General features: G+C 40.9%; 1 protein-coding gene across 30 annotated transcripts in view; it reads right to left on the bottom strand.

The window, feature by feature from the left end:
• The window catches only part of ptprc (protein tyrosine phosphatase receptor type C), a 156,662-nt gene that overhangs the window by 40,245 nt on the left and 89,405 nt on the right, over positions 1-27,012 (bottom strand). For 29 of the 30 annotated variants that reach the window (XM_043699750.1, XM_043699758.1, XM_043699767.1 and 26 more), the window contains 7 exons: positions 23,759-23,812; positions 20,524-20,550; positions 17,437-17,691; positions 17,097-17,219; positions 14,016-14,150; positions 11,588-11,719; positions 5,077-5,238 (listed from right to left, as the gene is read on the bottom strand). In XM_043699750.1, the coding sequence (XP_043555685.1) occupies positions 5,077-5,238; positions 11,588-11,719; positions 14,016-14,150; positions 17,097-17,219; positions 17,437-17,691; positions 20,524-20,550; positions 23,759-23,812 (888 nt within the window). The remainder of the gene's footprint in view (positions 1-5,076; positions 5,239-11,587; positions 11,720-14,015; positions 14,151-17,096; positions 17,220-17,436; positions 17,692-20,523; positions 20,551-23,758; positions 23,813-27,012) is intronic. The other variant, XM_043699780.1, reaches the window with a different exon arrangement.

Raw genomic sequence — 27,012 nt, forward strand, 5'->3', positions numbered from 1 at the left:
TATTCTCTCCCTAGTTACCCTTTTGTCCTTAATGTATTTATAAGAACCCTTTGGATTATCCTTAATCTTATTTGCCAACGCTATCTCATGTCCCCTTTGTACCCTCCTGATTTCCCTCTTAAGTATACTCCTACTGCCTGTATGCTCTTCTAAGGATTCACCCCATCTCTCCTGCCTATATCTGACATATGCTTCCTTCTTTTTCTGAACTAAACCCCAATTTCTTTAGTTATCCAGCATTCCCAGCACCTACCAGCCTTTACTTTCATCTTAACAGGAATATACTGCCTCTGGACTCTTGTTATCTCAGTTTTGAAGGCTGACCATTTTCCCGCCATCCTTTACCTGCGAACATCTACCCCTAATCAGCTTATGAAAGTTCTTGCCTACTACCATCAAAATTAGCCTTCCTCCAATTTAGAACTTCAACTTGTACATCTGGTCTATCCTTTTCCATCAATATTTTAAATCCACTGGAATTATGGTCGCTGGCCCAAAAGTGCTCCCCCATTGACACCTCAGTCACCTGCCCTGCCTTATTTCCCAAGAGTAGGTCAAGTTTTGCACCTTCTCTAGTAGGTACATCCACATACTGAATCAGAAATGTTCTTATACACACTTAACAAATTCCTCTCCATCTAAACACTATGCAGTCCCAGTCCATGTTTGGAAAGTTAAAATTCCCTACCATAGCAATCCTGTTATTCTTACAGATAACTGAAATCTCCTTCCAAATTTGCTTTTCAATTTCCTGCTGACTATTAGGGAGTCTATAATACAATCCCATTAAATTGATCATCCCTTTCTTATTTCTCAGTTCCACCCAAATATCTTCCCTGGACTTAATCCCAGGAATGCCCTCCTCAAGTACAGCAGTAATGCTATTCCTTATCAAATACACCACTCCCTCTCCTTTCTTGCCTCCCTTTCTGTCCTTCCTGTAGCACTTGTATCCTGGAACATTAAGCAGCTAGTCCTGTCCATTCCTGAGCCACGTTTCTGTTATTGCTATGATATCCCAGTCCCATGTTCCTAACCATGCCCTGAGTTCATTTGCCTTCCCTGTTAGGCCTCTTGCATTGAAGTAAATGTAATTTGATTTATCAATCTTACCTTGTCCTCTGCTTTGTCCCTGCCTGTCCCTGACTGTTTAACTCACTTCCTTTCTCAACCATACCAGTCTCAGATTGATCTCTTTCCTCACTATCTCCCTGGGTTCCACTCCCCATCTTACTAGTTTAAATCTTCCCGAGCAGTTCTCGCAAATCTCCCTGCCAGTATATTAGCCCCCTTCCAATTTAGGTGCAATCCGTCCTTCTTGTACAGGTCACTTCTACCCCAGAAGAGATTCCAATGATCCAAAAATGTGAATCCTTCTCCTACGCACCAGATCCTCAGCCATGCTTTCACCTGCTCTTTTATAGTTGCGAACATTAAAATACATCCAGGTGAGAGATCAGAGGGCAAGGGCTAATGATGTCTTTGATGTCATGGGAGGGAGAATGTCTTCAATGGACACAGAGGACCCCTAACGAGTTGAGCCCACTGCCCCATCTCCATAAACTGGCACCAGTTGAGGCACCTTATGCACCTTATCGTCTCCACTTATGACACATCTTGCTCAGACTCATCCTCTTTTCACAGTAGATGATAATGGGACATGAGAAACACTTAAAGGGAAAGTGTTGAAAGTTATGAATAACAGTTAAGTTTACAGTGAGAGCAGGGGATCATGACTGAAAGGAATTCAGTTAACCATTAACATATTATGAACTAATTGGGTTTCAACAACAATAGTTAATTAAGAGGTGAGGGAGTGTTCATCCCAAAAGGACCATGTTTCTTCGAATACTCCAAGTATCTTAAGAGAATGTCATCCTATCCCAGCTTAGGCTGGAGACATCAGTGTTTTTTTTTCAGTTAATCAGGGATTTTTGTAAAGGTGAAACCTTGAGATCAAAACAGGAAGTCAGATATTTCTGTCAAATTTCTAGCAATGTTCAGAGACAATTAGAGATTTCTGTAGACAAGAAAACTTCAAGTGTTTTGTCTCAAGTAAGAAAGTGATCAATTGTCAAAGATGCAGGCTTTGGTTCCATTTCTGGATCCCCAAATGTCTTTTAGATTAGACTTACAGTGTGGAAACAGGCCCTTCGGCCCAACAAGTCCACACCGACCCGCCGAAGCGCAACCCACCCATACCCCTATATTTACCCCTTTACATAACACTAAGGGCAATTTAGCATGGCCAATTCACCTGACCTGCACATCTTTGGACTGTGGGAGGAAACCGGAGCACCCGGAGGAAACCCACGCAGACACGGGGAGAACGTGCAAACTCCACACAGTCAGTCGCCTGAGTCGGGAATTGAACCCGGGTCTCTGGTGCTGTGAGGCAGCAGTGCTAACCACTGTGTCTTGTTTTTCAACTATGTATACATTAGTGTCTTACTTGTTTATACTTAAAATCTGATAATATTCTCTAACTTTGGTCCTAATCTTGCCTGATGGCATAACTCTGTAGGACTTCAAAAATTTAAATTAAATAGCTTGAAGGGATAAATTCAAAATTTTAATTCGGTGAGCTCAAACAAATTGAACTAATTTAAATTGATCTACACTTCCTCTTAAACTTAAAATCTTACATTACCACATCTCTATCCTTTAATATCTTCCATGCCTTCTCCATGCCATCTCATATTTCCCTATGGCTGTCAGGTCTCTGTGCCCACTCATGCACAATGTACACAACACATGATCCATACAATGACTCAGGTAAGTGTTTAAAATGTTCGTGAGAGAATTTGTACAAAAGACGTCATTCAATATTCTCTGTGAAAAGCATTGTTCCCTTTCCTTCTCGCACATCTGCCATTGAAATTCAGGAAGTGAAAGCACCTTCAATCCATTTCATACCTCTGAATTCTATCCAAGTTAAACACATAAGCATTGACCATATTCAAAGAAAGGTCAGGTCATTACTGAATGATAAAGGTGCTGCTCTGTGCTAGCACTCTCTTTTAAGCCATGCAAACAGACCTACGCTAAGTGCATTTTATTTTATTCATTCACAGGATGTGGGCATTGCTCACTATGTCAACATGCATTGACCACCCCTAATTGCCCAGAGGGCAGTTAAGAGTTAGCCGCATTGCTGTGGATCTGGAGTTACATGTAGAGCAGACCCAGGAAGGACATCAGCTGGGTTTTTCCCCAGCAATCAACGTGATCATCATTAGACTCTCAAATCCAGATTTTTATTGAACTCAAATTGCACCGCTTAACATGGCGAGATTCAAGCCCAGGCCTCTGGGCTCTCTGGTTTATCAGAGTCGAGAGTGTCCATCAGGAATGTGAGGATGAAGGACGTATGCCCAAAATGTCAACTCTCCTGCTCTTCGAATGCTGCCTGACCAGCTGTGCTTTTCCAGCACCACACTCTTCGACTCTGATCTCCAGCATCTGCAGTCCTCACTTTCTCCTCTCTAGATTGTCAGTCCAGTGATAATTCCACAAAGCCATTGCTTCCCCATTAGCCATTCTTGTGGTTCAAATATGACCCCATAATGAGGTCATTTTGGAAAACCTATACCTGGCCATCTGTTGAAAGAGTTTCTGCTCATACCAGCAGTCCTCACCACCTCCCCTCGCTTCCCCTCAATCCATTTCAGTTATTCTGGGCCTGGTACATGTTTGTCTGATCTGCTGAATATTTTCCAGCAGTTTCAGTTTTTATTTCACATTTATTACTCTCAGCTCCAGGTCATCTCAGCAGGAGTCCCTCAGGGTAATGTCCTACAGCCATCAATGTTCAGCTGCAGCATCAATGACCTTCTCTCTGTCATAAGGCCAGAAGTGGGAATGCTAGCCGATGATTGCACAGTGCCCAGCACCATTCACGACCCCTCAGATACTGAAGCAGTCTGTGCTCAAGTGCAATAAGATCTGGACAATATCCAGGCTTGTGCCGACTAGTGGCAAGTAACATTCGCGCCATACAAATGCCAAACAATAAGCATCACTAATAAGGGACATTCTAATGATCACCCTTGGCATTCAACAGTATTACCACCACTGAATCCCTCACTGTCAACATCCTTGGGGTTACCATTGATCAGAAACTCAACTGGACTCACCACACAAACACAGTGGCTACAAGAGCAGTTCAGAATCCAGGGATATTGTGGCAAGTAACTCACCTCCTAACATCCCCAAGTCTATCCACTATCTACAAGGCACAAGTCAGGAATGTGATGGAATACTCCCCACTTACCTGGATGGGTGCAGCTCCAACAACACTCAAGAAGCTTGACACCATCCAGGACAAAGCAACCCACATCCACAAGCATTGAACCCCTCCACCACCTGTGCTCAGTAGCAACAGTGTGCACTATCTACAAGATGCACTGCAGAAATTCACCAAAGGTCCTTAGACAGCACCTTCAAAACCCATGACCACTCCCATCTTGAAGGCCAAGGACAGCAGGTACTTGAGAACATCACCACTTGCAAATTCCCCTCCAAGCCACTCACCACCCTGACTGGGCAATCTATCACCATTCCAAAATTGTTGGGTCAAAATCCTGGAATTCCCTCCCTCATGGCATTGTGGGTCAACTCACAGCAAGTGGACTATAGCGATTCAAGAAGGCAGCTCACCACCACCTTCTCAAGGGCAAATAGGGATGGGCTATCAATGCTGGCCAGCCAGCAACACCCATTTATTTATAAATGAATAAAAAAAATTCAAGCATTTGCAGTCATTTTCTTTTGCGCTTTGGTGTCAAAATGTCAGGAAATTTAGAACGGCGCACAAGCAGAGTGAATGATTGAGTGCATGGAAATAGGAGAATATGTGATGCCAGCAGTTCAAATCCAAGAAAGACAAACTTGCATTAGGGAACAGTGTAGCACAGAGTGCAATGGTTCCAAACAGTGATTCCCATCATTACAGTGTAACTATGAACTGACAGTAAATGTCCATGCTCTGAGGATGAATAAAATAAAATGGTAATGACCTTTAAATGGACAACAGAAGGGATTATTATAATTCAATTACATCATTGGAATACTTACAACTTGGTCGAGTCATAACCACGCTAGTATGTGAATTTGATTGAGTTGTATTGTTGCACATCTTATTGATGGCTGTAACATTTACAGTATAGTTTGTGTATGGGTTCAGTCCTTTGCATATTGCTGATCCTTTTGTGACATTCTGTAGAGTTACACTGAAGCCTGTAAAGTGAGGAATAAAGCTTTTAAATTATTCTTACAAATTCTTATATTTGGCAAACTCTACTTTGAAAACCTATTGTGGTTCTTTGACTGTCTTTTCACATGCAGTTTGATATTGAAACCTTTGCTAGCAGTCCCTTACTTAGTCCCTGCAGCCAGTGTGGCACAGAGAGAAGGATGGAGATTTGTTAACTTCAGAGCTCCTCAGCGTCGAGAGAGAGAGAGGCGTTGGAGAGAGGGAGAGGGGTTGGAGAGAAGGAGGGGAGGAGAGAAGGAGGTGAAGAGAGGGGAGGGAGAAAAAGGGAGAGAGAAGAGGGGAAAGAGAGGAAGCAAGAGGCCAGCTGGGAGAGCAAGGAGGGAAAAGGGAGGGAAAGAAAGGGAGAGAAAAGGAAGGAGAGAAAGAGAGATTGAGCTATGCTTCCTTGAACCAAACAACTCTCCCAACTCATCTGTATCGAGGAGCCAAGGCTAGTGTCAATTCCTGCTCTTGAAGTTTGGGCACAATTGTTGGTTTTGTATAAAAGTGATCCCTTTCGGATGGGTAACATGAGGAGGCGTAGCCTTCCACCATCACCACCCATTCTCTCCACAGCCCGGTGTATTCTTCTGTTGAGCACTTGAACTTGAATTTGATGGCTTACGTCTTGGGACACTTGACTATTGGTAGACCCATGCACCATTAGGATCCATTGAAGGGAGCTCCCTGACCTCCAAACCTACTGCAGGGATAGAGATTGTGTTCCTACAGGGGCAATAGCAGATTGATTGCCAGGTTGCTTCCCCTACAGATTTCCAGAGTTTAAGTATCAAATTCATTAATACAAGACATTCATTTGCAACTCTTTTGTTGTCAATTTTGTTCTGCTCATTGCTTTCATGAGACTCATGTCAAAGTATTTTCCCTTTCAGACCGATCATCTTCTTATCCCCAGTCTCATCCATTATATTGACCAAAACTGTTCCACCAGCCCCTGAACAAGATTCTCACCAATCACAGTCACCCAGAAACATTTTACCAAACAATTACAATGGTATCCCCATCTAAACTATACATGCCAAAATTAAGATGAATAACGTAAACATCTCCAACATGGCTTCCAGTGTGGGAAATCTGTGGCCTTGATAACATGGCTAATGTACTTGGTGTTATTTCTCTCTCAACTGTGCAATGGCAGATTTTGCAGCCTTGCCTCTCTGTAATTCAAATAATAAGTTTCGTTGGTGCTCGGCCGTTGATCCTCTTCCACCCTTGTTATTAACAGGCTCAACTGCATTGTACTAGTTTCTTTCTATTAGCAGCAAGTACAGAAGAAATGCAGTCTGTGACCCGGGCAGCAGCAAGCAGGAAAGAGAATGATGACACAGGAGCCTGAGCACTGAAGCAAACTTTGCCAGGGAGACTGTGGGGTTGACCGACATAGACACTGCGGGAGTCAGTGAAAGAGAGAGACTGTGGGAGTCAGGAGAGGGAAAGTGACTGTGGGAATTCAACACAGGGAGAGATTGTGGAATCAGTGAGGGAAAGAGGGTGGAAGTGGAGAGGGAGAGAGAGAGAGGGACAGGCAGGGAGTGAGGTTAATGAGGAATAGCTGAAGCCACAATGAACTTGAAACTCCTTAACCTTGTTTAAGTGAAATTAATAGAAGAGATCAGACTAGAACTGTCAATAAGGCAAGGCCTTAAATTCATGACTTCAGTTTTTGGACACTAGAGAAATCAGCTCTAGTTCTGCTTTGAGAAGTGTCTTTGGGACACTATAGTTGCTATATAAATGCTACTTATTGTTACAGCAGAGAAGCTAAAGTTTAAGAGAGACATTCAACATCATGAAAGATTTTGATAAAGCAAATAAGAACACATTGTTTCCATTTGCAGGGATGTTGGAAGATGCACTGCACAACTTTTAAGTAACTGCAAAGAATCAATGGAGAATAAAAAATATTTTTCTGGAGAGATAGTTACAATCTGGAATGCACTGGCCAAAAGGATGGTGGAAGTTGAGTCAATGGCAAATTTCAAAAGAGAACTGATATAATGACATGAAATTTGGGTATTGTGACAAAGCAAATTCAGCCAAAAAAATTAAATTGAGCACTTCAAGATGAAGTACCCATGATAATGTGATAACTATTAATTACTGCCAATGATTCTCAACTAACTGGAGAAAAGTAACTATGGAGAATGGTGCATGGAGAGGGTTTCAGATGTCTGGGATGTCAGGGCCAGAGGTGGGACCAATACAAACTGGAAGGGCAGGATCAGGATTGATGTCAGGGGTGGGGGATTGTGGGAGAAGTAGGGTGGGAAGGTAAAGAGAAACAATGATGCTAATAAAAGAAAGAACAGTAAAATTCAAGAAAGGATAGTCAAGGACAAGAGGCAAATTGGGCCACAGTACAAGGAAAAGTTAAGATGTTTGAAAATAGCAAAAGGTAAGCCTAAAAGCTTTGAATCTTAATGCATGAAGCATTCCAAATAAGGTAAATTAACTTATGGCAGATATCGAGATAAATGAATGTGATCTCATAGCCATTACAGAGACATGGTTATAAGGTGATCAGAACTGGGAACTTAACATTCCCGGATATTTGACCTGTCAGAAAGCAGGAGGGATGGAAAAGGTGTTAGGATAATATCATTATTAAGAGATGAAATGGGGACAGCTGCAGGAGATGATCTAGGCTCAGATGATGTAGAGTCTTTTGGGTGGAGGTAAAAAACAGAAAGGGAAAGATGACATTAGCAAGAGTATTGTATTGACCCTCCCCCCTCCCCCACCCCAAACAGTAGCCACTTTGTCAGAAAGGCTATAAACCAACAAACAATAGGAACAAGTAAAAAGAATAAAACAATACTGAGAGGTGATTTTGATCTTCATGTTGATTGGGTCAATCAAGTTGGAAAGGGTACCTATGACAATGAATTCATGGAACGAATTAAAGATAGGTTCCTATATCAATATGTCATGGAGTTAACGAGGGAATAAACTGCCATGCACCTGGTAATTGATAAGGAGGCACAGTTAATAAATGACCTTAGAGTAAAAGATCCCCTAGGAAGTAGTGATCATAACATAGTAGAAATCAATATTCAGTTTGTGTGAGAGAAACTTGGGTCGGAAACAACTGTGTTTAATTTTGACAAAGGGAATTACAATGAAAGGAGGATAGAGTTAGCTAAAGCGGATTGGGCAGATAGATTAAAAGGCAACATAGGCAATAGGCCGCAGTACACATTTGAGGAACTAATTCAAGGCAAAAATAAATCTCAGTCAGGAGGAAAGATTCGAAGTGAGGGACGAACTAACCATCGCTAAGTAAGCAAGTTAACAATAGTATAAAGTTGAAAGAAAAAGTAAATAAGGAGACAAAACTCAGTGATAGCTCCAAAGATTGGGATAAATTGGGAATCCAGCAAAGGAGGTCTAAAAAGATAATAAAAAGAGAAAACTACAAAAGCAAACTAGTGAAAAACATAAAAACTTACAGTATAGAGCTCGTTATGGGTGACACAATGGCTCAGTAGTTAGCTCTGCTGCCTCACAGTGCCAGAGACCGGGTTCAACTCCCATCTTGGGTGACTGTCTGAGTGGAGTTTGTACATTCTCCCATAGTCTGCCTGGTTTTCCCCTGGGTGCTCTGGTTTCCTCCCACAATCCAAACATGTGCAGGTTAGGTGAATTGGCCATGCTAAATTGCCCATAGTGTTCAGGGATGTATAGGTTAGGTGCATTAGTCTGGGGTAAAATGTAGAGTAGTAGAGGAATGGGTCTAGGTGGGTTACTCTTTGGGGGGTCAGTGTGGACTCATTGGGCTGATGTTTCCACACTGTAGGGATTCTCTGATTAAATATATAAAAAGGAAGATGAAGATCGAAGTGAACCTAGAAAATGAATTATGGGAGACAGTTATGGGGAACAAGGAAATGGCAGAGGAGTTGAACAAATATTTTTCATCAGTCTTTACAGTGCAAGATACAGGAGGGATTATTTACAATCACCGTCATGAGAGCAGTAATATTCAACAAACTAATTGGGCTTCAGGCATGTAAGGCCCTTGCCCATGATGGCCTGTACTGAAAATGTGTTGCTGGAGAAGCGCAGCAGGTCAGGCAGCATCCAGGGAACAGGAGAATCGATGTTTCGGGCATAAGCCCTTCTTCAGGAATGAGGAAAGTTTGTCCAGCAGGTTAAGATAAAAGGTAGGGAGGAGGGACTTGGGGGAGGGGCATTGGAAATGTGATAGGTGGAAAGAGGTCAAGGTGAGGGTGATAGGTCAGACTGGGGTGGGGGCGGAGAGGTCAGGAAGAAGATTGCAGGTTAGGCGATGGAGGAGTCCAAAGACCTGCATATCCTTGGTGGAGTGGGAGGGGGAGTTGAAATGTTGAGCCACAGGGTGGTTGGGTTGGTTGGTCAGGGTGTCCCAGAGGTGATGGCCTGTATCCTAGGATCCTAAAGGAAATTTCTATGGAAACAGTGGATGCACTTGTTGTAATTGTCAATAAATCCTTGGATTCTGGAGTCGTACCAGAGAATTGGAAAACTGACAATCTTTTCAAAAAAGGAGGGAGGTGAAAAACCGGTAACTATAGGCTGATAAGCCTAGTATCGATCGTGGGACAGGTGTTGGAATCAATTACTAAAGAAATAACAGTACCATTTTTGGAAAACCATAATCTAATCAAGCAGAGTCAGCATGGCTTCATGAAAGACAAACTGTCTAACTAACTTATTGGAGCTTATCGAGGAAGTCTCAACCAGAATGGATAGAGAGGGACCAGTAGATGTGTCGTACTTGAATTTCCAGAAGGTACCTGACAACGTACTTCACAAAAGGTTAAATCATAAGACAACACCATGGTGTTAGAAGTAATATGTTGGCGTAAATAGAGAATCGTCTAATGGACAGGAAACGGCAAGTAGAGATAAGGGGTTCCTTTTGAGGTTGGTGACCTGAAATCAGAGGGGTTTCACAGGGTACAGTACTATTTAGAATTTCTATTAATGACTTGGAATAAGGAAGCAAATGTACTGTAGCAAAATTTGCAGATGACACAAAAATAGGTGGCAAGGCACATTGTAGAGACAAATAGTTTACAGAAAGCTATCGCCAGGTTAAGAAAGAGGGCAAATGATTTATAATGTAATGTTGGAAAAACGGGAAAATGTGAAGTTCTTCATTTCAGAAAGGATAATAAATGAACAGAACATTATTTAAATAGAGAAAGACTGCAGAAAGCTGTAACACAGTGGCTTGGGGATACTTGTGCACAAAACATAAAAAGCCAGCACACGGATGCAGCAGCTAATCAGGAAGGCTAATGGTATGTTGGCCCTTATTTCAGGGGGATTGGAGTGTATGAGCAGGGAACACTGACTGCAACTCGACAAAGTGCTGGTTAGAACAAGCCTCAAGGACTATGAGCAGTGTCTGGCTCCTTACTTAAGGCAAGACTAATCTCTTTGGAGGCAGTTCAGAGAAGCTTCATGTGGTTGATCACTGGTGTGGAGGGTGGGACTAAACAGGGTGGGACTCTACTCACTGGAGTTTAGAATCATGAGAGGCAATCTCACTGAAACATATAGGATTCTTAATTGGCCTGACAGTAGAAATGCTGAGAGGATGTTTCCCCTCATGGGAGAGTCTAGACCCGATAATGCAGCAATTTATATTCAGGTGAGGAGGAATTTCTTCTCTCAGAGGGTTGAGAGTCTTTGGAACTTCTTGCCACTGAGAGCTGTGGGAGAAGTTTCTTTGTGTATATTTAATGCTGAGATAGATAAGATTATTGATCAATAGGGGAATCAAAGTTTATGAGGAAAATGCAGAACAGTGGACATGAGGAATGTTGGTTCAGCCCCAATCTTATTGAATGGTGGAGCAGATTCAAGGAACCAAACTACCTACTCTTGTTCGTATTGCTAATGGTCTTAAATATGGTGTCCCATTCCTTTTTGGAATGTCAAAATAAAAAATATTTTTACACCTTCCTTTTGGTCTATAGTATTTTTAAATGCCTGTTATTCCACCTTTTCTTTCCCTCCTAATTAACGTGACCACCTAAATTTATACCTCTAAATGCTGTTAATATCATATTTCTTCAATGTGACTAGTTAAGGAGACCTACATTTGTTTGTGCTGTTTATTTAGATTCGCGACACTCGGTGATAGCTCTATGCCAGTTTCATTTCACAATTTGGAGATTAAACAGAGCCTGTCTAATGAACATGAGAATATCTATAGTTCCCTGTTACAGAAAACTCTGAACCAAAATAATCCCCAAATGTTTCACTGCGATTGCAAGGTTGCAACTGTCGCTGTTGTACTGCCCAGAGAAGAATAGCACTTACGTGAATTGTCAATAGCTGTGCAAGTTATTTCAACAGATGTCACTGGCTTTAGGTCATCCTCTTGTACACTCCAATCCACGGCAATGCTCATAGTTAAACGTTTAGTGTAGTTAATATCCGGTTTATTCGGTTCTATAAAATTTGAATAAGACAGTATCAGAAATTCTGCAAGTATTTTGTCCATATTTCCGAGAACTGTTTGAACTCATTGGTGCCTAAATCGACTCTTGTCCAGCTGTCACGAAACATATAAGGATGATAAATTAACTAGCAGATCTTCTTGTATGAGGTGATTGAGATGTTAGGAGTACATTTCTTCAATGACCATTCACAGGGGCCTGTGAAAAGCAGAACGCTTAGATGGCTCAACTACTCAAAGAAAGGGGAAGGCTGTGCAGGAAAAGCCACAATGATAGGAATGTCGCACTCTGGAGGAACTAGTGCTACAGCACGCCACTACACATGGTCTGTCAACTTGCTGTGTTTCAAACCTGAGACAAGTTAAAAGCTCTTGGAAAGACCTACCTTTCATTCTCCTACTAGAACAGTGTGTCAGATAGAAGCATGTTTAACACTGACTAGTGCTTTGCACACCAAATCGTGGAAGTACAACTTACATGCACCTTCTTCAAGTTTGAAATATATTTGTGCCTCAGCATAGGAGGGAATAAGACCAAACTCAATTGCAGGATTCTTGTATTCCCAGCATTCAGCACAATAGTAACTAATCACAGTGGGAATGGAGGCAAGGTAAGGATAGAGACTGTACTGTACAACTGACCGCAACAAGAATTTAACATTGATGTTGTGCTTTTACTGAAAATAATGTCCAACAGGAATTCAAATTTGGTGTAAAAAAAGAGGTGCTTGTATAAGAGTAGCTGAAAGGGGTGATATGAAGTTTGGTTGCAGAGAAAGATATTAAGGTTTTCTCGCTTGGAGATAAAGTGGCAAGGCACAGAGATTTGAGCTTCTATAAACTAAGATAGAAACAACTGAGGCCTCTGCCATGATGAAGGCAGTAGGTTGCCCATGAGGCTTGAACAGGAGGCTAGTAAATACAGAATAATGTGAGATGGAATCATAGATGATATCATGGATTTAAATCGAACACACTGAAAAATGGAGAGTCAGTGCAATAAAAGAGGGTGATGGAAAGAAAGACGCAGTGTGAGACATGATTACCAGTGCCAGAGCTTTGGATAAGTTAGAGTTTATGGAGCATGAAGGAACGCTGGCTGCTTGTGGGGATCAGAGAGATAAGAAGCTTAGTGTTCATCATTAGCATTGGCAATAGTCCTGGAATAGATCAAATCTCTGTCAAACATAACTAGGAGACAGCCCAGACCCTCACGTTTACCTTATTTAAAGGGAAGTGTTAGGTGCTGTGTTCCAGATGTAATTTGATTGGCTACACTACTTGGTTTGAAGCAAAATACACCTTATTCTTATCTCTAGTTTAAATACAAACAAAAGAAAGAAGAACAGACATAATTTTAACTCTATTGGAAAACTTAATAGAATAACAGATTAATAGACTAATAGTAACAGATTAATAGACTAATAGTAACAGATTAATAGACTAAACAGCAACTGTTCCAATATAGTAACGTCCCATAAACACAACCTTGGCAAAGACAAGTTCGGCAAAATAGATTGTCTCATCTACAATGTTCCTCCAGCTCAACATCAAGAGAAAATTCTGGCATTCAGAGAGATGTATGGCAGCTTCCACAACCAACTTCAAAACCCCAATAATCGCTGAAAGCCAAATTAAAACCCTGGTTCTGTGGGAGCCTGACTTCACCTATTCATGCCACTTCTTTTTTTTAATGTCTAAAATAAAGACCTCATAAGCCATTTACATTAATGGCTTGGACAGACCACTCACACTTAAGGCTCAAAATCTGTCTTCAAAATTAAAACAAGTCAGAAGTATTGCCACAGTATTGTCACAAACTGCTGTGCTAAGAATTGATGTTATTTGTGGGTCACATATGAGAACAAATCGAATAAGTCAATCACTTTCTCTCTGGTGAGACAGAGGCTGAAAAACAAAGCTGACCAACCATCATCCTGAGCTCCATATTTGGGTGTGCACTCATGGATGCCAGCTTTGATACAACAGAAACTGCCTGGTATTCTCTTTTTCCTTTAACTGACCTCAGAGGATGCCAGTCTTAAAATTTTATTGTTAACAAGAAAAATGGAATTGTCACAAAGAAAGCATCAGTCAAAAAAAATCAGCAACAATCTTTTGATCAAACTGAGAGGCATGTGTAAAGCCAATAAGAGAATCATTGAGAGATCCTTTCGTAATTCCAGAATATTCATTCCATGTGGCATGGAACCCAACAGGAAAAGTTGCCCTCATTTCAGAGTAACTAAGACATCTGATTGACACCTTATTGGAATCTTGGTTGCTTACTTTCATATTCAAGTTTTATACTCTTGTTTACAGTCTTGGTCCATGTTGAAGATTTTTGTTGAATGTCAACAGAGCAGCTGTACTGCTGACAGGGAGTGGCATTTACAACTTTTATTACGTGATCGTTTACATTTTCTGAAAGGCAAAAAACATATATGAAAAGATGGTGGATTTATTTCAAACTTCTCGGAACTGATACATTGCATTTTTTCAGCAATAAAAACAATTTTGTCAAAGTTCTTCATTGTGGACACATCAGGACAATTCACCAGAAAGAGCAAAGTAAATGAAAAACAACATTTATCTTGTATGAGCGGAAAGTGATCATTGGTTGGCAAATGGACTCTGACCAGTGAAGGATTATTCATTCCGAACGTAATGGTGATTGACAGTTAAATACCGAGCTTTGTTTAAATGTTAAACAAGGCCGCTTGATTCAAATTGGTCAAGACATTGCTCTAAGAAATGAACCAGAGAATGGCTCTCACCATTCAGAGTTAACATTTCGGGTCCGGTGTCTCTTCCTCAAAACCCGACCCAAAATGTTAACTCTGATTTCTCTCCACAGATGCTGCCAGACCCGCTGAACTTTTCCAGCAATTTCCATTTTTGTTTCTGATTTACAGCATCCACAGTTCTTTCGGTTTTATGCAGTATTGTACCTGTTCTTTCTCTCTGCAAAGAACAAGGCCATGCATATTATTGTGGGCACCTTCCAGTATACATGAGTCTGATTGACAACCCTTACTTGGCTCTCAGTGCAATTCTTCACATGCTCAGGGTTACTTAGCAAATCTTGTCCAATTGCAGAATCACATCTCATGTTGGATGCTGTGTTGGGATGTTTACAAGCACAGACTGAATGGGTACAGTCAGTATCTTGCTTGTTGCGAACAGCCAAAGGGGCATGTTGTTTGGATGATCCACCAGCCTTTGAGGTGTACAATCCATATATTGGGCATCACACTGGCACTGAAATTCATACATCACATTTCTCACATGTGTGATAGGCAAAATATCTTTTTGCCTTGATGGCAGCATTCTGTTAGGGGTGAATACTACTTCTGCCATTACTGCAAATTACTAACATGAAACAATTAGCTTCACTCCTTCCTCAAACTTTTGAGATTCTTTCTGCTTCCCCTTCCAGGGTTACTTTTCAGGGGCAACATTAGTTTCCATGACTTTTTGAGGTATACAATGAAAAATAATCTAATCAGGGTCCTGCAGGATGGCTTTAAATTCAGTGTCAACCTTTCCTGGTAAAAAGGTATTTCTCTTACAATGATTCCAAAGCATGGAGATGGGCTATTTGGTCCAATTGGTCAGTATTTATATTTCCCATGGCTAATCCACCATTTGCACCATCCCTGAACATTTGGGCGGCACGGTGGCATAGTGGTTAGCACTGCTGCCTCACAGCGCCAGAGACCCGGGTTCAATTCCTGCCTCAGGCGACTGACTGTGTGGAGTTTGCACATTCTCCCCGTGTCTGCGTGGGTTTCCTCCAGGTGGTCTGGTTTCCTCCCACAGTCCAAAGATGTGCAGGTCAGGTGAATTGGCCATGCTAAATTGCCTGTAGTGTTAGGTAAAGGGGGAATGGGTGGGTTGCGCTTCAGCGGGTCGGTGTAGACTTGTTGGGCCGAAGGGCCTGTTTCCACACTGTTAGTAATCTAATCTAATCTTCTGCCTTCCTTTTAATCTAATGCAATCAGTTTTTCCTTCTTTTTCCTTCTCTCTGATAGGTTTACCTAGACTTGCTGTAAATACCTCTATGTTATTGGACTTCTCTATGATGTATTACTCTCTTTTATGTTATTCTTGTCTCTCCTATTACTCAAGAAGGTTGTCAAAACTTTCTGTTATGCACCTTTGTTCTCCTTGTCTCAATGTTTGGGTGTGTCTCCTCCTCTAACAGGAGGTGGAAAAACAAAATAATGTACAGTCTCTGAAGTAACTGTGTGTGACATGGTAGTATAGATAATGTCACAACCTACAGTGGGGCCAGGAAGTGGGAGGATGCAGGAACATTTTGCAACCTCAGAACCATTGTTAAAAGGAAGTCTAGTGGGATCTTCTATTTGAGGGAGATATGTTGGTGTAGGGGGGCAAGGAAGGAAACTTCAAATTGTAATTCTTCAGCACATTCCAAGTATAGAATGAACAATCAAAATTATAATATAACAAAATAGAAGATGGTGCATTTTGGTTAGAGAATGAGAAGCTGCAGACTGCTTGGATAATAAGAATCTGAATGGAGTCAAGGGATGTACAATTACACTTTCACAAATCATAATTGTAGGTTATTTACTGCTTTCTAAAAATTCAGAAATTGAGAGTAATGGCTGACACTATCTCACATTAAATGCAAAATCTCTTGTTGTGAACTTTAAACAAAACAGTTTCAAGTGAAACAAACAGTTGCCCCTCAGTTGAGGAGAATGCAAGTTCCCATTTTGCTTCTACTCCCATCCAACACCTGCAAGAGGTAGTTTGGCTAAATTTTAGCGGCTTCAATAATTCAAGAACAGTAGAATCGAAGGTCACAGCGGCGATGTCTGCTTCCTTTTTGGTGCAGACATGGCGGGTCAAATAGCCTCCTTCGGCACGATTCCACTTCTGTCATTCTGTCAATTGTTTATCACTGCAGTGAAGAGCTTTCTAGGGCTCAAGTGCAGATTTTTTTTTCCCACTGTTAGTGCTACCATCATTTAAATGAGATATTCAGGCCTCAGACCAAAACTTATCCATCAAAAAATAATCAAGAAACAGGTTATCTGGTCATTTATTCCACTGCAGTATGTGGGACTTTGCTGCGTTTAAGCTGAATGCTGTATTTCCTACATTGTATCAAAAGACTGTGCTTGAAAAGTTTACAGCTTCATTTGCATAATCCTGGCACCACAAAACAGGCTACAAAAATGGAATATATCACCTTCTCCAGCTGAACTATTTCCAACAGCTTTGTTTGAATGAACACAAATTCTATTAATGGCACGTATGATGTTTTGGAAAACTGGTTGCTTTCTTGCAGCCTATGAATAATGCACAAAAATGCAATAATATTATTTTTATAAATACCTTGCAATGAATTGCAGTTCCAATTATACAGCAAATTGCAATTATCCATATTGGGAGGTTCGGTCAGCTCAAAATGAATTTCATTTTTAGGTTGGATCTTTGCTTGTAGTTCGAATCCACGATCTTCTCAAGAAAAGTTGAAAATAGTCACATAATGTTATGCTCTTATTAACCCGCGGTATATTTGTCCTTGGAGACATCAAAACCTTTAAAAGCTACAAGCTTAGAAGACTGCATATTTTAATAAGAACTGAATATCTGCATATTGTGAACTACATTAGCAAACACAATGCTTTGGAGCATTTTGAAGTATTTTAAAGGCTAATCAAATAACACTTACCAGAAGGTGGATGTGTTATGATGTTTATTGGTTTAATAACAGGTTGACACTTCCCATGGAGAGTTGCATTGAGTTCATAACTCCTACAGAATGTTAGTTCCATGATCACTTCTATGATTTCGCTCTTATTTTCAGACAATTCAAATGTTTTATTTAGAATTGTGATATTATGAGCTTTATTGAGGTTGTAAGTAATTTTCAGGCTGACACTGTTACTTGTGACATTCAAGGCTATGATTGTAACATTAGCATTGTCTGAAAAATCAAAAAGAAATAAAGATCAAGTTTTTGTTGTTCGTACATTCATGAAAAAGCATCCTCAAGAAAGGTCAATTATTCTTTCTTTGTTCAAGAGGTGGAAAAAGCACACATTTTATCAACTTTCAGAACATGAGTGAGCCTTACACAAATAAATCAGCCATTCCCCCTTCACTAATGAAATACTTCCACAAGTCTCATTTGTTTCAAATTTATTTCAGATTTTGCCAGTCCAATTTCTGACCTCCACCAACATTAATGGACAGTCTGTGCAGGGCATGCATGAGGACAAAATGCTGGGTAGACTAGCTACTTATGTTGGTTGCTACAGGAATCCATCAATTACAGACATCTTGGACATCCAAAGTTTTTTTTGTCCATCAATAATGGTGGTGCCATTTGGAACTAATATCCTCTCTTACCACATCCATTTTCCATGCAAACGCGCAGCACTGAACATCCAAATGGGGACATGAGCTGGAGAAGGGAGATGACCTCCCCGCCCAGTTCAACCTCTGCATCAAACTCAACCCATTTTCTCTGCTTTTTGCTAAGAAAAGGACAGGGTAGATCAGTATGGTCCTACCGAAGGATTCAACAAATGCTGTGTAGGAGTAAGATTCGATGGCACTGTAGCGCCAGTACAGAAGAGGAGTAACTAAAGGCTATTGTTTTTTTAACTCGGTAAAAAAGCTAGGAGTGGGCTTCTTTTGTGCAGTAGGGAACATGCAGTAGTGACCAGGCCCTACATTTCCAGTAGTCATTGCCCCAACAAATGCCACCATCCCTAAAGAGATCTTACTTGTGATCAGAGGGCCAATGGCAAGTCAGCAGAGAATCAAACCAGTTTCTGTCAACACCTCCATTCACCTGCGACACTTTCTGAGGTGGCTATGCAAGGAAGGATTGTGCTGTTATAATCCCCACTGGGTGCAGATGGGACGTTTTAGGGGCAGGGTCTCCTTACATGATTTGTAGACCTCTTGGCTGCATTTTAATTTTCATGCTAGTATACATCATCACCATCTTGCCATGAGAGAGATAACACTTTATTCAACTCTGAGTCAATGCAATAATAGCAGCCCGAAAGTTCCTCAAAGGCAAGACATCTTTTATAATGCTGGAAGCCTCCTCATTGCCATCCAGTAGGGTGAATCTCCTTCTAAGTGTTTTACATTACATTACAGTGTGGAAACAGACCCTTCGGCCCAACAAGTCCACACCGACCCGCCGAAGCGTAACCCACCCATACCCCTATATTTACCCCTTACCTAACACTACGGGCAATTTAGTATGGCCAATTCACCTGACCCTGCACATCTTTGGATGGTGGGAGGAAACCAGAGCACCCAGGGGAAACCCACGCAGACACGGGGAGAATATACAAACTCCACACAGACAGTCGCCTGAGGCTGGAATCAAACCCGGGTCTCTGGCGCTGTGAGGCAGCAGTGCTAATCACTGAGTCACCTTGCCACATCTTTCCTGTAATGTGGTGACCAAAACTGCACACAATATTCCAACTGAAGCCTCACTGATGTTTTACACAGCTGCAATATGACTTGTCAACTTTTACAGTGAATGCACTGACCAATGAAAGTGAGCATGCCATGTGCCTTCGTTACCACCTTAATCACTTGTGTTATTACCTTCAGAGAGCTATGGACTTGCACCTCAATATTTCCCTCTATATCAAGGCTCCTAATTGTCCTGCCATTTACTATATATGTTCCTCTTGCATTTGACCTTCCAAAAGACATCACTCTCATTTGGATCTGCCATTTCTCTGCCTAATCGTATCCTTTAATATCCTTCTTCCAATTTTTGTGTCATCAGACAGTTTACATTTTCATATATTACAAACAACAGAGGTCTCAGCATTCAGCCTTGTGAAACATCACTGGTCACTCCTCAACTACCTTCAGTCTGTGACCAAGCCAATTTTATATCCAACTTACAAATCAAATAGATCCCATATGATTTAATCTTCTGGACCAGCTTACCATGAAGGACCTTATCAAATGACTGGAAACTTGTGGGGAGATAGTCAGTCTGATGCTCAGTCAGAGGCTAGTGTTTTAAACTGTTCTTAGGAGTAGGAGTTTGACTCTTGATGCTACAGAATGAAGATTTGAAAGCTCTCTGCCTACCCTCCCATTACCAGCAATTGGAAGTTTGGAAAATAGAAGCTAAGTAATGAGGTAATAATGACTTCTTCTGAGGGAACAGGAGAGATTCCTGGTCGGCATCTACTAGGAGAAAATCAACCAAGAAATAGGTATGTCGGCTTGTGGAAGAATGTGCTACAAAAACACTTTGGTAATTTGGCCAATTGTTTTATTTTCTTTTATTAATCCCTAAGTTGTGTTTGTCTTGTGTGAATGGGGCTGAAAATAAGGGGTTTTGGGTTTAAACATAACATCAATTAATTACTTCATTGTTTAAATTTTGCTCTGCTAAGGTTGCCGCATTGTTATAAAATTGTTAAATTTTATGTTTAAGTTGCAAACTGGTGTTGAGAATTGATTATTCAGAGTCTGGAATTGCTGATTCAAAAATGTCTGGTTAGGAATCACCGAGGTCAACTTTGAGGGTCTTTGAATGGTTTAATTTTACTGTGTTTTGAGGACAGAGGTAGGAAAGGCTGATTTTTTAGCCATTCATCTTCATGTTGTAACAGCCTAACTGACTGTGCTTTTCCAGCACCACACTTTTAGACTTTGATGTTGTAACATAAACAAATAATCAGCATCTATAAAGGTACAATTTATAATTTTCATTGAACAAATGATCATTTACACTATATAACATCAAGAGAAGTTTTCTTACCACAATCCTCGCCTCCACTTGGGGTAGCTAGGATTAAAAGCACATTACAGCACGTTACAAAGTTGTATTCTTAATTTCCACAAACAAATGCATTTTCTACTGAGCCAGTCTATGCACTAATAGTACATTACTTCTGCATGTATCAATTGTGTTAAACAATAATTACTTAAAAGATTAGACTAGATACAGTGTGGAAAAAGGCCCTTTGGCCCAACAAGTCCACACTGACCCTCCGAAGAGCAACCCACCCAGACCCGTTCCCCTACATTTACCCATTCACCTAACACCACAGGCAATTTAGCATGGCCAATACACCTAACCTGCACATCTTTGGACTGTGGGAGGAAACCAGAGCAAATCCATGCAGACACAGGGAGAATGTGCAAACTCCACACAGACAGTTGCCCGAGTTGGGAATTGAACCCGGTTCTCTGGTGCTATGAGGCAGCAATGCTAACCACTGTGCCACCCAAACTTCGGTGTTGAGCAAACTTGGGAATTGGAACATTTTATCTAACAATTTGGAGAGGATTTTCTTAAATTAACAAACCAAGGAAAAACATCAACAAATAGATAAAACATCTTCTATGGAAGCAAAGATAGGGAAGAAAAGTCAAGACACTGTGCTGAAGTGGTGTCGAAACCGGATTTTGAAACTCTATAGATTGTAGTAGAAGAAGACGTTGAATAAGGCAAAGAAATACATATTTAAGGACTGCATGAAAAAAATATGCGTCATCTCCAATGTAAGTACAACATTGCTGTAGACAACATTCAACTTAACACCAACTCTAAATTTGTAAACTTTAATCTGCTGTCAAGGTCCCTTTCCCCATTAAGTATGAGGTTCAACTAGAGTTCCCAACTGGTTGAATGTATTTCTGGAAGATTCATCAAATGACTTCCCACTCTAAGTGTCACAGAGTCACAGGTATCTACAGCACAGAAAAAGGCCCTTCAGCCTGTAGAGTCCGTGCCGGTTAAGAAAATTCAACCAACTATTCTAACCCCATTTTCTAGCACTTGGCCCATAGCCTTGGCATCCCAAGTGCAGATCTAAATATTTCCACAATGTTATGAGGATTTCTGCCTCTCCCACCCTTACAGACAGTGAGTTCCAGATTCCCATCACCCTTTGAGTGAAAAACATTCTTCCCCTCCCTGCTCAAGGAGATATTTCTTTTCTTCAGTAACAAACTGATGTCTTCAGTAACAAACCTGCTGTGACAAAAGCAAGATAAATGCAATTTTTTCAAGCCCATTGGCTTTTCCTTCTGGGCTATTCATGGTAGGGCATGCGAGACTACATTTTAATTCCGGAACATTTCAGGGGGATCCTGCAGGGACGACAATCCCCAATTGGACTCTGACAACGGATTCAGACTTTATTTCCACACTAATTGGAGAATTTTTGTGAAGTGAAACCAAATTCTAGCAATGCTGTAATTACATTGTGATTCATTCTTAATGCAATAGGTATTGAAACTCATCTGAATTTTAGTATGGAGAGGATGCAGAGAAAACAACAACCGCGTATCTTTGGACACTCAGAGATCATGAAAAGGATGATTAGAGTAAGAGCAACTGAAAATTGTTTAATAATGTGGCAGAGAAAGAAGTCAACCACGAGAGAAAAGAGAATCAATAGCACTTTTCCACGGCCTGTCAGTTTTGAGAGGGAGCTGCCAAAACAGCCTTATCAAATATATGAGCCTTTGCGAGACTTCACCGTTTGCTTAGTTCATAGAAAATTAGTGGCTGTTGAAAAGGACAGGTAATTTTAGCCAGAAGTTAAGAGAATAACATTACGCATTAACAAAACCCTGCACATAGACTATTCAGATTAATGTCATGCAGGAAATTAAAATACAAGCTTTTTAAAAAATACAGAAGTTTAGTCACACAAGTAAAACAGAAATGAAAAAAAAACATATTTGGTCCCGAAAAACTAAAATGTGTAGGATTTAGATTTATATACATATAGTCTAACATCAACACATTCCTTCTATTTGGAAAATGAAGGAATCTCATTGCTCGTCTGAAAGGAAAAAAGACTGTTTTCAATGGTGACTATTATGAATCACAACAAGAATAGAAAGGATAATGAAACATGCCCTCTTTAAAACTGTAGGCTAACAGTAGATGTGTGCCATTTTGTTCACTTCTGTAGCATACATCAATGCTATTTAACGTTGCAGTTTAAAACTGGACCTGTGGCGTGAGCAAAGAAAGAGTTGAAGTATTTCTGTTGCCCAACATTTTAATGTTGACCTGCTTGCTTACCTGTCGTGGATAATTAGTTCATAATGAAAATTGGCATGCACAAGTTAGCGGACAGCACAATTTCAACTCCCAAGAGTTTTCAATCTTTGACTGATCAACATCATAATGGCCCTATTTGAATGAGTGCAAGGTTGAAACTTTATTGCTGGAACAGCACAGCAGGTCAGGCAGCATCCAGGGAACAGGAGATTCGACGTTTCGGGCACAGGCCCTTCTTCAGGCCCTTCTCATTCTTGAAGAAGGGCCTGTGCCCGAAACGTCGAATCTCCTGTTCCCTGGATGCTGCCTGACCTGCTGTGCTGTTCCAGCAATAAAGTTTCAACTTTGATCTCCAGCATCTGCAGACCTCACTTTCTCCTTGAATGAGTGCAGCAAAGTCAAGGATGCTGCTAGGTACTGGTGTAAACCATGCAAACTGATGAATGCTTGCATCAGAGAAAAGGTGCTCAGATGGTTGCACCTCATTTTTGACCCTTCCTTCTGTTTTCAACATGTGAAAGATCTGGATTATACAACATGCTAACTACATTTCATTATCAACTGCATACACATTTTGTCCTTATGGCCATGAGAGAAAAATCCCAAATAATCGATTTACTTGACTGAAATACTTGCTAATGTGGGTTTACTTGTGACTGTAAAAAGAATTATCATTTACTTCATCTGCATGGTTTGGTTGGAAGTATCACTATCAGTGAGCATGCAAGGGTGTGAGGTACAGGACATGTGAAGAATTGAGAACTTGTGCTCTTAAGTACGGGTTTCCTCCTCTGCCCCCACCCTATGATGCCTTTCAAAGTAAACCCAAAGAAGCCTATCACATTTCTGGTCTTTCCCACCAACACTGCCTCCAAAGTATTTGTGCTGTTTGCAGGTGCGAGGTAAATCAGCGATGCATCCTTTGAATTACTGAACTGCTGGACAGAGGTGCGATTGGCCTTTGCAAACATACTTGAGATTGCGGTGCTTGTTGCTGCAGGTGAGCTTGTGGTTGTGTCAGCTGTGTCTGTAGAAAAGATCAAAGTAAGTTAATGAAAACCGAGCCTTGAAAAGAGGAATCATCAACAACAGGCATTTCACATCACTTATCATTTCAGGCAGATTAGCAAACCTGCAGTGAATTTGAATGTGCAAATTTGAGCCTCAAATGCGTGCCACTTGACTTCGTCAATTCTTTGCCTGCTATCAGATAAGGGGACAGTGGATTAAATGAGATTAAAACCAGTTTGATGAAAGGCACAGCCATGTTAAAATATAGTTACCAGCATCTTGCGAATTGCCATCAACCAGAACCTGAACTGGACCAGTGTGTCTGTCCACCATTCGTAAGGCATAAGTCAGGGGTGTGATCATTATTTGGGTAAGTGCAGCTCCAACAACTCTGAAGAAGTTTTACATCATACAACATAAACCATCCTGCCTGGTTGGTAACCTATCACCACCAAGACTGTGGTAACAATGCATGCCTTCAAGAGGACATGCTGCAGTAAGTCACCGAAGCTCCTACAACACAGCCTTACAAATTTTTCTCACACACACACACACACTCTCTCTCTTTCTCTCCTGGAACTGCACTGTGGTGCACTTGCACTAAATGAATTGTACTATTTCAAGAAGACAGCTCACCATCATCTTCTCAAGCACAATTAGGGATGGGAAAGGAATGCTGGCCTGGCCAGCAACACCCATATATTGTTAGACAATAAAACTAAACATAACAAAGTTGTAGACATTGGGATGTGAAGTGATTCCTCAATAACCATGGATTTATGAGTCACTTATATTTGGTTTATGCTGGTGGTCACAGATTACAAATATAAAATTACAAATATTATTGCTATTGTCTTGATTAGAATCGAGAATGGAAGCATAAAATTATAAAGAGGTATTGATGCATTAAGCGAATGGGCAAAACCATAGCAAACAGATTTCTACACCAGCACACGCGTGGTTAACCACTTTAGATTCAAAATATTTAAAACAGGGAGCTTTCAAAAAAATGAAAAACCAGAAGAAAGAGAAGCTCAAGAAGCCTTGGGGTTAGGTTCATACATCATTAAAATACCACAAAGAGGTATATAAAATAATCAAACAGATAAATGTAATGAGTATTTATATATGAACGACTCAGACACAAGGGGACAAAGGTCATGTCTTGGTTAGAATAGACTTGGTGTATTGTGAGCAGTTCTAGATGCACACATAGCAACATAAGTAGGCCATTCAGTCCCTTGAGGTTAGTCAACTGTTCAATGACATCATGGCTGATCTCTGGCCTAACTCGATATACCTGCCTTTGGCCCATCTCCCTTAATATACCTTGACAAAAATATACCTATTTCAGATTTAAAATTAACAACTGATCCAGCATCCACTGCCATTCGTGGAAGAGAGTTCCAAACCTCTATCACCCTTCATGTGTGGAAGTGCTTCCAAATGGTCTGGCCTTAATTCGCAGACTGTGCTCCCTAGTTCTAGAACCCCCAGCTAGTGGAAATAGTTTATTCTTGATCTATCTTGTCTTTTCCTGTTACTATCCTGAAGACATCTGTCAAATTACTCTTTAATTTTCTAAGTCCGAGATAAATCAGGCTTGACTTTTATAATCTCTCCTCATAACTTAACCCCTGAAGTCCAGTTATCATTTTTGTAAAGCTTCTTTATACACCCTCCAAGTGCAATATATCCTTCCTCATGTGTGGTGCCCAGATCAGCTCTCAGAATTCCAAGTGGGCTCTAATCAGGGTTTTGTAAAACTGCTGGAATTTTGAATGTTAAGGGGGGATTTATTAAAGATTTCATCATGATGCAAAATGAATTATTTGTTTTAAATGTGAGATTAATAGACGTGCTACTCAATGGCAATTCAGAGATTAGGATTAGGAAGGCAGGTATACAGAGTTACATTGCAGACTGGTCAGGAATTCATTCAATTGCTGATGAGGCTAGAGGTATTAATGGCTGGCTTGCTCCTCTTCTTCTACAGCTGTGGCATTTAGTAGCTGGTTTTGCTTACATTCTGGTCAACAGTAACTCCCTTCCAGATACTACAAGTGAACTCTCAGCAACTGTAATGGACTTGAGTGCCTTGAACAAATGATAATCTTCTCTCCTGCTGGAGATAGCTATTGTGTGACACTGGTGAGACAAAAGACAGTTTCATTCACATACCTTCACAATCCTGCCTTGTCTATCAAATTGGGCATTACACCAACTGATTTTGCTCTGTCACTACTTTTCCCTTGTCTCGTGTATCCCCCAATTACAGGTTGGCTAAAGTTCAGGTAGACTATTACTATTGTCCTCCATTTTGTTCTTACTCCACCTCTTGGTATGCAGTAAAAGTCAGCCTAGAGCACCCATCACTATATTTTCACGGGCAGTTACACACCGCTATAGGGCTATGCATGAGCACTTTCACAATTGAAAGATTGGTCAGAGGTTGCTGATTGTTGAAGCCTGAAAGTGCATGCTGTTTTGAGAAGTGAAGGACTTGACATATATGGAAACCCTGTGCTCTGTCTAACCAAGTCATGAAGGAATCTATCGGGTGGAACACATGTTGGTCAATCATATGAACTCGTTCTTCCATATAGGGGCAGGACTCGTCAATTAATTGAATACATGCCAGCACAATCAAGCTTTTGAAACTCTCAGGCATGCACAGGGCACTGCTAAAAACAGTGGAAAGTACAAATTACCAGAACATAGCTCCTGTACATATCTCATTACTTGTTTAACTGGGATACTCCAACAATTAAGGCATTGGTTTCTAAGAGTATCCAGCCTGAATGTGAAGCTCTGAAGTCCTCTATAGACCAGCCGATTACTCCACATTCCTTGTGGATTGCTATTGTTCCAGACTCAGCAGAACTTATTTTATATAAAACAAACATTGCAACACCAGAAACATTGAAAGTTCTAGCTCAACCACGTCAGGTCTGTCTGTTAGTTACAGGAGAAAGTGAGGACTGCAGATGCTGGAGATCAGAGCTGAAAATGTGTTGCTGGAAAAGCGCAGCAGGTCAGGCAGCATCCAAGGAGCAGGAGAATCGACGTTTCGGGCATGAGCCCTTCTTCAAGAATGAAGAAAGTGTGCCAAGCAGGCTAAGATAAAAGGTAGGGAGGAGGGACTTGGGGGAGGGGTGTTGGAAATGCGATAGGTGGAAGGAGGTTAAGGTGAGGGTGATAAGGTGAGGGTGATAG

The sequence above is a fragment of the Chiloscyllium plagiosum genome, chromosome 11 (genome assembly GCF_004010195.1).
Source record: "Chiloscyllium plagiosum isolate BGI_BamShark_2017 chromosome 11, ASM401019v2, whole genome shotgun sequence".
Classification (NCBI taxonomy): Eukaryota; Metazoa; Chordata; class Chondrichthyes; order Orectolobiformes; family Hemiscylliidae; genus Chiloscyllium; species Chiloscyllium plagiosum.